Source organism: Perissodus microlepis, chromosome 17 (genome assembly GCF_051167445.1).
Source record: "Perissodus microlepis isolate ML-2025 ecotype Zambia chromosome 17, ASM5116744v1, whole genome shotgun sequence".
NCBI lineage: Eukaryota > Metazoa > Chordata > Actinopteri > Cichliformes > Cichlidae > Perissodus > Perissodus microlepis.
The window spans coordinates 29,691,610-29,703,015 of record NC_140477.1 but is presented as its reverse complement, the minus strand read 5'-3'; the positions used below and the strand labels follow the sequence as shown (position 1 = coordinate 29,703,015).

The 11,406-nt window shown below is 39.3% G+C and overlaps 1 protein-coding gene across 1 annotated transcript; it reads right to left on the bottom strand.

Annotated features, from left to right (window-relative positions):
* Positions 1-7,876: 7,876 nt before the first annotated feature.
* LOC146369844 (claudin-22-like) lies at positions 7,877-8,542 on the bottom strand. The gene has a single exon (XM_084910965.1). It carries the CDS (start codon positions 8,540-8,542, stop codon positions 7,877-7,879), a length of 666 nt encoding a protein of 221 aa, XP_084767091.1.
* Between the last annotated feature and the right edge of the window lie 2,864 nt (positions 8,543-11,406).

Sequence of the window (11,406 nt, the reverse complement as noted above, 5' to 3'; positions counted from 1 at the left end):
CTGCTGAGAAGCCCTATACCTGCAGAGGGGTACTTTCAGTTGTCAACAGTCTGTTTGACCCTCTCGGGTTTGCAGCTCCGGTCAGCATCAAAGGCAGAGCTCTCCTTAGAGAACTTTCCACAGACATATGTCAATGGGATGATCCACTCCCAGAAAAGTTGCTCCAAGAGTGGAGTGCATGGAAAGAGTCCCTGAAACTTCTCGAAGAAGTCAGAATACCGAGAATGTACACCTCTTTATCCTTCAGTGGTGCAGAAAAAAGGGAGCTCTGTATATTCTGTGACGCGTCTACGAAAGCTATCGCTGCAGTAGCCTATGTCAAGCTCACAGACTCAGAAGGCAACAATGAACTGGGATTCATGTTTGGCAAAGCAAAACTCGCACCACAGCAAGAAATAACAATCCCCAGGCTCGAGCTATGTGCAGCTGTTCTTGCTGTCGAGATTGCTGACATTATCACAGAGGAAATTGATATTCCCTTCCATTCTACAAGATTTTTCACAGACAGCAGAGTGGTACTTGGATTCATACAGAATGAATCCAGACGATTCTACGTCTACGTATGCAATCGCGTACAGAGGATTCGAAAATCGTCCAACCCAGAGCAGTGGAACTACGTTCCAACAGAGCTTAACCCGGCCAACATAGCTTCAAGATCAATCCCAGCTAGTGCACTCTCATCAAGCACATGGCTCAAAGGACCAGATTACCTACTGAGATCAACCCCTGAAGTGACTAAACATACCTTTGAACTAGTCAATCCTGAATCAGATCCTGAGATCCGTCCAACAGTGACATCACTTTCAACCAATGTCGCGGCTTCTTTCCTCTAAACGAAACGATTTGCGTCTTTCTCTACTTGGGGGTCGCTGTTGAGAGCAATAGCAAGGCTCATTCATATTGCAAGGTGTTACAGGAACAGCACTCCCCCAAAAAAGCGTCATGGCTGGCATATCTGCAAAAGTCTTAGTCCAGAAGATTACAGTAAGGCAAAGAGCGTTGTTCTGAGTGGTCTTCAACACAAGGTTTACCCTGACATCTTCACATGTCTTCAAGCCCAAAAAGACATTCCAAAACAGAGCCTTCTCAGAAAACTCTCTCCTTTCAAAGACAATGCAGACTGTCTCAGGGTTGGTGGTCGCCTTTCACAAGCCAGCATGGACAGCGACGAAGCACACCCCATTATCATCCCAGGCAACCACCATTTAACTACTCTACTAATCCGACACTACCACCAACAGGTGCAGCACCAGGGGCGCCATTTCACAGAGGGAGCCATGAGATCGGCTGGCTTCTGGATTGTCGGTGGGAAACGGAGCATCAGCTCAGTCATCCACCACTGTGTAATTTGCCGCAAGCTCAGGTGGAACACAGAAACGCAAAAAATGTCAGACTTACCCATCGATCATGTGACAGTCTGCCCCCCGTTTACCTACGTCGGAGTTGACGTCTTTGGACTGTGGACAATAAGCTCTCGGAGAACAAGAGGAGGCCTTGCCAGCAGCAAATGCTGGGCCGTCATCTTCACCTGCTTGGGCATCAGGGCCATTCATGTTGAGGTCATTGAGACGATGGAGTCGTCTTGTTTTATCAATGCTCTGAGACAATTCATCTCTATCCGAGGACCAGTAAAGCAGTTGAGGTCCGACTGTGGGACCAACTTTCTGGGAGCGTGCAAGGAGCTCGGAATAACTTCAAAACACTGCGACAACCAGGAAATTCAAGACTTTTTATCCAAGAATGAATGCACATGGATCTTCAACCCTCCTCATAGTTCTCATATGGGAGGAAGTTGGGAGCGCATGATCGGCATCGTGAAGCGCATACTGGACTCTATGCTAACTGTCAACCCAGTTTGCCTGTTGACCCATGAGGTTCTCGTTACCCTTCTAGCAGAAGTAACCGCTATTGTAAACTCTCGACCGCTACTACCAGTCTCGTCAGATCCAGATTGCCCCTTTCTTCTTACGCCTGCTACCCTCCTTACGCAGAAAACTGGATTACCACCTACACCACCCGGGCACTTTGACAATAAAGATTTGTTCGGACGCCAATGGAGACAAGTGCAACATCTTTCAAATGTCTTCTGGCACCGTTGGAAAACACAGTACCTACCGACACTCCAAGAGCGAAGAAAATGGCAATCTGTGAGTCAAAATCTTCAAAAGGGAGATCTAGTTCTTCTAAAGGACAGTCAAGCTAAAAGAAACCACTGGCCCATGGGGGTGGTTGTTGAGACCTTTCCTAGCCAAGACGGACATGTCAGAAAGATTGAGGTAAAGGTCACTTCTGGAGGAACATCTAAAACCATCTTAAGACCAGTGACAGAGACTGTACTCCTGCTGCGAAATACTAATACTAAAAGACATTGATCCTTAAAGATGGTGATGACATCCAATAGATGTCAGATGGGGAGTGTGCTGGTGTAGTTCTTCTTCCCACCAGCAAGAGTCACTACAGTTCTTTCATGCCAAGATTTGTTTGTTATTAGCTGTAGAGTTAGTAATGCAGCACACTTTGAGAAAAGACTGACTCAGCATGTTGTTCGGATAAACATCTGCATCCATCCTCTTTGTTGTTTTACAGAAAGCATCGCTTGTGAGTATTTAAGTTGAAGTTAATGCAACTATATTTGCTATTATTTATGCACTTTTATGGTTAAAGGTGTACTGTGTTCAGATTTACTTTCTTTCCAATGTTAGCTAGTTTAGTCAACTGATTTGCATTATCGTGTGAATATATAGACTGAATATTGCTTATTTTCTTCTGTTTGTAGTTTCACTCTGTTGATAATTGAAGGCAGCGTCAATAAAAGGAACGATACACCTGTCAGTTGTCGAGGAGTTTATCTATCTGCATAACTGTATCCAGTGTAGCAGTGAGGGCAGAATACATTTCATACAGTTAATCAATCTTTACTACTAGATAAAGTACAATTTTATGGAATAGGGGAGTGGCACTAAGCTGGATCAGAATGTATTCATTTAGAAGACAACAGTTTGTGAAGATGGGAGAATTTACATCTGGGTACATGGAAATTGCTTGTGGAGTCCCCTAAGGGTCAGTATAAATGATTTAAGACAGTTACAAAATTGTATGGATAGCAATAAATTATCACTAAATCTTAGCAAAACAATAGCAATGGTATTTGGTAACTATAAAGTGAATGATAGGATACAAACACAGGTAGAAAATTTAAAAATTTAAATAGTAAAGGAGACGTTTGATATATGACAATAAAATCAGTTGGAAACCCTATATCAGACACATACAAAACAAAAGCATCTCAATCATGAACAAAATTAAACTTGTTCTAGATTATAATTGTCTCTAAATACTGTATTGTTCTCTAATTCTTCCATATTTAACTTACTGTGTAGAGGTATGGGGAAATAATGATAAAAAAGGGCAGTTCATATAATACACAAAGTTTGGTATCTTCATAATACAAATTTCTTATTTTTAAAGTCAAAATTATTAAAACTTCATGACTTGCTTAATTACAATACAGCACAGATAATGTTTAGAGTAATATTCCAGATCTTTTCAACCAGAGACGGGGGCTACAATTTTAGAGGGAATGGGAATTTTAAGGTGCACGTAGTGACAAGTAAGTTTTTGTGTGTCTGTGTGTGGGGTTAAACTGTAGATTTACACAAGCTATGAATGTTTCTTAGAGCCAATTCTAAATAACCGGAGATTCCAACTTCCTACTGTAGATTAAGTACAAATTGTTTTTATGGGTCATCACTTTGCAAAGGTCTAGAAGAAGAAGAAGACAGAAGAAAGAAGGCACCTTCATACTTGAATTCAATTTGAAGCTGCCATCATGGACCAGCTAAATACCTTCTGGAGAAATGTTTTATCATCAGATAAAATATTTGGTCACAATGACAAGAGATATGTTTGTAGAAATAAGGGAAATAAGGGTCATTGTAGAACATTCCATCAAATATATATTTGACCCTTTATGCATAATTTTGGCTCTGTGTGGATTAGAGAAAATTCCAAAGAAATTGAAATGTGTTTTGAATCATTAAAGTTGTATGCTGTGCAGTCATTTCATCCTGGAAAAAAATAATTCAAAGAAATCCCATAAGACCCCAGACCCATTTTTGCTGTCAGAAAATAACTATGGAGAGTCAGTAAAGGTGCGGTGACAGGTGGGTTCTTATGGGTTAAAAGTTCATTCCACTGAAACAGCCCTTCTTAGAGTTTCTAATGACATTTTGTTACAAAGCGATGCAGGTAAATGTTCTGTTCTCTTAATGTTGGATCTTACGTCGGCCTTTGATACTGTTGACCACTATATTTTACTTAACAGGCTGAAATACTGGGTTGGCATCTCTGGGACTGCATTGAAATGGTTCTCCTCTTATCTCTCTGAACGATATTCTTCTGTGGCAGTTTCTAAGTATAGATCATCTTCTGCGTCCTTGTCTTTTGGTGTGCCACAAGGCTCTGTGCTGGGGCCTTTATTGTTTCTAGTTTATTTACTCCCTCTCCAGCACATTTTGAGCCCTTTTGAGGATATTTGTTACCATTGTTATGCGGACGATATCCAACTCTATATATCTTTTAAACCGGAAGAGGCTTCTAAGCTGCGGCTTTTAAATGTGTGCTTGGAAACCATTAAAGGCTGGATGGCTGAAAACTTCCTCCAACTAAATGAAAATAAAACCGAAGTCCTCTTATGTGCCCCAGATAGACATATACCCAGTATAATAAATGCTCTTGGTCCTCTTTCAACGTTTGTAAAACCATCTGTCAGGAACTTAGGGATTATCCTTGATCCTGCTCTTACGTTAGATAGTCATGTTAAATCTCTTGTTCGGTCTTGCTTTTATCATTTAAGAAATATTTCTAAATTGAGCTCTATAATATCCTATACCGAACTGGAGATTGTTATTCATGCTTTTATCTCATCACGACTGGACTATTGCAATTCCCTGTTTACTTGTTTAAACAAAGGTTCTTTGGAGCGTCTGCAGATCGTTCAGAATGCTGCAGCAAGACTTTTGACGAAAGCTTCTAAATTTTCACATATAACACCGTTGCTTATGCAGTTACATTGGCTTCCTGTCGAATTTAGAGTCCATTTTAAGATTTTGGTTTTAACTTTTAAGGCTCTTCAACAACAAGCACCACCATATATTATTGAACTTTTACAGCCCTATGCCCCTAGTAGGTCTCTGAGGTCGAGTAGTCAGGGCCTACTTGTCACTCAGTATACGAGACTGAAAACTAGGGGTGATAGAGCTTTTGCTACTGTGGCCGCCAGACTGTGGAATTCCCTTCCTCAGGACTTACGATCCGCTGATTCATTGATTACTTTTAAAAAACAGCTAAAAACACATCTTTTTAAAATTGCCTTTTGCTAACTTTGTTTGTATCTTGTTTGTTTTTTTTTTTGTTTTTTTTTCTTTTTATAATCTGTTATATCTTGTAAAGCACTTTGTGATTTCTATCTAGAAATGTGCTATATAAATAAAATTTTATTTACTTACTTACTTACTAAATGGCGAAATTACCGTGAAATTTAAGCCCATGATGAGTGTATGGAAACTTTTTCCCCTTTCTTCTGTATGTGCTCTAGAAATTTAGAGTTGGCTTATTCATGTCCAATTGTTATTGTGTGTCCCTGTGTGTCTCCTTAGAAATGGCTGGTACACTGAGAACTCTCCAATTCTTTTCTCTCCTTTTCCCACAGTTTTATTTTTGGCCTGAAAGTGACCGTGCATCTACTCCTCATGTATCCACCTGGGTGTCTGTATATCCATCTATTTGTATGGCTGCCCACGCCCCTGTGTTTTCTCACCAGGGTTTGATTTCAAACTGAACTGATAAGGAAGTCAGCAGTTCCTTGGAGACCCAAGGGAGGAGAGGAGTGTGTGAAGACAAGGATTATTTAACTCACACTTTTGAGTTTTAGTTACTTTCCCAATATATTGCTTTTTTAAATTCATTAATTTTAGTCCTTTTTAATTTTGTTAAGCCAGTTTCAATCTTAACTTGTGAGCATTTATTTATGAGCATATTTGCCTAAAATTTCAGTTTTATTTCCATCTATGTCACAGTAATCAGTGTTAGTTTGTCTGTACATCCATGTTACATTGCAGGGTTTAATGAGTCCTCTCTCACAATTTAATCCGTCTATCTATCTAACCTTTCTGTCTTTATTGACTATAAACAGTGATCTGCTGCTCAAATTAAGAGCTTTCATCATCTTTACAATTCATTCTTTTATTTCAGCAAAATGTGCGTTAAAAATATGCATATAAAATATATGTTTTTCTTTGAGGAGGAAATATAAAATCTTCATTACATTCTATAGTCAATAAATCTTTGATTTTATAGAAGAGTTAAAAAAAAAACCCAAACCAATAAAAAGTGCTTAAAAGTGATAAACACCCACTTTTTGGATTCATAATTAAAAGCTCATAAAGTATTTAAATGACCTAAATATAGCAAGAAACTTCAGGAGATCTGGTCTCTTTGGCTCCAGGAAATCTAAAGCAAACATCTCAGTTAATGAAACACAGAAAAGCCAATAAAACTTTCTGAAGTGGGGAAATGTTTTAAAATTAATCTGCATCATATATGTTTCCATTGCTCAAATATCCAAGAAGTCTAACTAAACCAGAACTAAACAGAAGTAAAAATGTTTTCCTTCAGAGAAGTTCAGAGTTTAAAACTGTGGATGCATTTGGCAGTTTCAAAATTTTGTGACAAATGGTGAGTTCAGTCTAAGGGAAATATTTAGTAAAAATAAAAATTACTCCCCAAAACAAACAAAATATAACTTCACCACAAACAAATTTACTTTTTTAAGAAATATATTTTTGCTGCTTTAAAGTTTGAAAGAGAAAGAATACAAAACTGCATTAAAATTCTTATTTCTAAATGTAGCTCTGAATTGGTGAGTTTTACACTTTTAAGCTGTTTTACTTTTAAAGGTGCAAAGGTTTTCCGAACTTTGTGTGTTTCAGTCAGGTGAAACTTTGTAATCATTTTTACTCTATATAGTAGCTTATAAAAAAATCAGCTTTTTAAAAACTACATAGGGTCAAATCCAGTTTCCAAAGTGCATGACTCTACTACTACTAGATTTTAAACCACTGAATGTCTGACTGGTTTTCAGCACTCATCTGTGAAATAAGTATTTTCAATAGTCTGAGCATCGTTTAGAACCTCACTGAGAGAAATAAGGAATCTAAAGTAGTTTTATTTTCTTCCTCTAGTTCTTATTCTGACTTTGGAACATTTTTCATTGACCCTGACAGTCTGCAGTGTCTAACAAATGAGTTGGCTTTCTAAATCTTTTTTAAAAATGTAATCTTAGAAACACAGGCCTTATTCACAGCTGGACACATTTGTTGTTTATCACATTTACGGTGAGTAATGCATGTGTCTAGCTGTAGTCCAGTTTAAAGCAGGAAAACAAATTTTCACTCAGATTTTTCTGTTAAACCACTTAGGGAGTTAAAAAGTAAAAACCTATTTCTCCTGGATGCTACTTTTACCTTGAAAAAAAAAAGGAAAAAAAAAAGATTTGAAGTCTGAATTAGTCTTAGTTTGGTGAAAGTTTCAATCCTGAGAGTTTCATTCAAATTCAGTTAGTCCCATGTTTGGTCTCTGATCCAGAAAATATTAAACTTTACTCTTTGTGAATCTATCTGAAATGGCTCAATTGAGAACACTCAAAAAAACTTACAGGTTTGGACTGATACTCTTGATTTGAAAGGTAACCTCAATATAGGGACTTTTAAGTGTTTCTGCTGGAGTATCTCAGACATACTTAGAACTGTTCATCGTAGTTAGGTGGGTGGGGTCTTCTACTTCTAGGGACCAGAACAATGAATGTTGGAAGGCACTCTCACACATACTCAGTCCTGGTTCTTTCAAAATTGGGTCCTGGTGTCACAAGGCCCAGAGGGATGTGCACAGGCCTGTCCAGCTTCTGGAAATGAAGACAGGAAATCAGCAGCAGCGTTCCTGCCACCAGGTGGAGGATGCCTGCAATCCAGCCACAAAACAGAGCATAGCCGAACTCCCAGCGAGGGACAATCTGAGGCACTGTCTCGTCGAAGAATCTCACAAGCGTCAGGTGGGCGACGTAAGAGACCGGGATAAGGCCCAGGATCCCTGTTACCAGGCACAGTGCCCCGCCTATTGCCTTCAGCGCCCTCTTACAGCTAAAGTCATCCAGGTGGTTGTGGCAGCCATTAACCAGGCGGATACCGGGGATGGCCAGCAGCACACCCAACAATCCCACCCCCAGCACCAAGGACATGAGAATCCGGGCCAGTATAATGTCTGGTGGCAGTTCAAACATGCTGTCATAGGGCCGGCACTCCAGCTTATCCGTCGCTTCCTGGCTCACACAGGTCACCCAGAGGCCCATGTTAGTTTCCTCAGTGGGAAGCAGGTCTGTAGACAGTGTGATCCATGAAGGCATCAGGATGGTGGTCAGGGAACAGATCCAGGCCACTATTGCTAAACCAACCCCCAGCAGCTCTAGAGTGCCATTGCTAGAGTCCATGACAGCGATGCTGTAGCTCTCAGAGGGTCCTGGTCTTTACTTTGCTCCTTTCAGGAGGGGGATCTGCTGGGACATCAATGCTAGCAGAGACAGACTTTGCAGTCAGGCCCAGCTGGAAGAGTTATCACACCCTGTCCAGGCAGAGGAAGGCTATGATTGGCCAACTGGAAACAACAGGATTGCTGTGAGGTCACCTGCAGGCAGGATTTTCTTCGAGAGAGGATGTTATCGATGCCTACATCTCTGACTGTAAAGCATTTGATGTCAATGGCATCACTCGCTCAGCTTCTCTGCTTTCTTCATCCTTGCCCCTCCTCCCCACAGAATCAGCAGTGAAAACTGACACTTTTACGCAATCAGGCAAAAAGTTCAGGCTTTCTTCAGCAGGTCAACAGAATACAAGAACCAATTTGCACCTGCACACTTACAGAATCAACAGCACTGTGGATGGAATACACAGTGAGAAAATGAACCTATTTAGGCAAGTCACTTTTCCTAATTCACTGAATTTTCTTTTTTCCTAACACTTATTTTTTTTTTTTTTCAGCTTTTTAGTCTTCAAAGGTGTCACCAAATTCCAAACTCTATATCTGGTCAAAAAGAGGATTTGTAGGACACTTGTTTTGGAAATAAAACTGAAATTATTTTGTGTTGAAGATATTCACATTTATTCTATCAAAATAATAATATATCTTTAATAATGTAGTCTCTGTGAAAATGTACAGATAGCTTGAATGGAGTCTGATTGGGTCTAATTTTTAGGTTATTTGTGGTGAAGAGAAGACTGGTAATATTGAGATTGGTCAATATCTAATTAAACTAAAATAATAAATGCTGAAATACACACTTTTTTGTCCATAAAAAGATGTGAAAAGTTCTTTTTTAAAATCAAATATCAGCCAGTTTTTTTTTTTTTTTGGCCTGATGGTACCTCCTGCTGGTAGTTTGCAGAAACTACACATAAAGAAATGCAGTACATGTTTACATTCCAGGTTCTATTGTAAATAAAAATTTTAATCCCATGACAACCATACATAATAATGTGTATACATCACAGTTCCTTCTGATCTAGCTAAACACTGGTCTGATTGAATTTTACCATATTATCATAATCTGCTGAAACTAAATACAAAAGCTGGGTGTGGGGAAAAATGTACTCACTCAAATTAAAAAGACTAGACTTTTAAAAAGATGCCTGCTAAAGCAGCTAATATTTAAATAATAAATCAGGAGGAAACACTTTTAGTTTTAGTCTTTGCCAGTTTCCTTGGTTTGGTAGGATCATATAGGATGAAAACTCGAAACTCCTTACCTATAACTCATCCGGTATCCAATCACAGCTAAGAAGGGCTGGGACATTAAGTCTCAGTGAACCATGTTCTGGACTTCTACTGCCAAAGATTCTCTAAGGTGGTTGGTGCCTATCATGGCAATTACCCCAAATCAGATGGAACCAGTTTATGCCGGCAGAAAAAGGGAGCCATCAAGCTGAAGAGGGAGTCCTATTGAGCTTTGTTGGCTTGTAAGACTCCAAAGGTGGCAGGTACCAAAAGGCCAATCAGATGCAGCAACTGAAAACGAAGGGTCTGTGAAGAGTTCTGTGAGCTCATGGAGCAAGACTTCCAGTTGGCCTCAGGTCAGTTCTGAAAATCATCAGGCGATTCATGAAGAGAAAGCAGCTTTCTGTTCCCATTGTAGACAATGGGGTCAGACTCCTACTGACCTTAACTATAGTCAGAGTGGAAAGAATACTTCAAGGATCTCCTCAGTGCCATCTACACACCTTCTGTAGTAGAAACAGAGTCCGGGCACACTGTTTCTGAGGTGATTGACATAGTCAAGAAGCTCTGCTGTTGCTGGGCCTCTGGGGTCAACCTTTCCTAAAGACTCTTAATGTTGTAGGGTTGTCCTGGGAGACATGCTTTTGTCATGAATATATCCTTGGCAGACTGGGATTTTCAGGAATCAAGAACAGAGGGCTTGATCTTCTAGTGTTCACCCTTTTCATCCTACCTGAGAAGGTCTATGCCAGGGTGCTGGAACTCCTGGAAAGGACAACAGTTGAATATTAGGTCGAGGAGGAACAATCAAGTTTTCATTCTGGTCATGGAACACTGAATCACCTCTTTATCATCTTGAAGCTGCACAAGGGTACATGGAAGTTTCCCAAGTGTTTTGTGTACACTAAGAAGTCATTTAACTAGGACATCCTATGGGGATAGCTTCAGGAGCACATACTGTACTGTAATGAGTGAACAAACTCTTGGATGCTACAAATACAGTTTTCATATTTCCATAAAAGGAAGAAAATGGTGACAAAACTTAAACTTATACAAAACAATACTTTCATTATTTCCAAGCTTCCTATTCTGTGTTTTTGTTTTTGAACTTACTATCAAACACACAAACATATATTATAGGTTGCAAATACATTTGATGCTACTTGCCATTTCTTTAAATAGTATCTATCCATCTATCTCTATTTATACAGGGAGAGCAGAATTATTAGGCAAGTTGTATTTTTGAGGAATAATTTTATTATTGAACAACAACCATGTTCTCAATGAACCCAAAAAACTCAATATCAAAGCTGAATGTTTTTGGAAGTAGTTTTTAGTTTGTTTTTAGTTTTAGCTATTTTAGGGGGATATCTGTGTGTGCAGGTGACTATTACTGTGCATAAATATTAGGCAACTTAACAAAAAACAAATATATACCCATTTCAATTATTTATTTTTACCAGTGAAACCAATATAACATCTCCACATTCACAAATATACATTTCTGACATTCAAAAACAAAACAAAAACAAATCAGCGACCAATATAGCCACCTTTCTTTGCAAGGACACTCAAAAGCCTGCC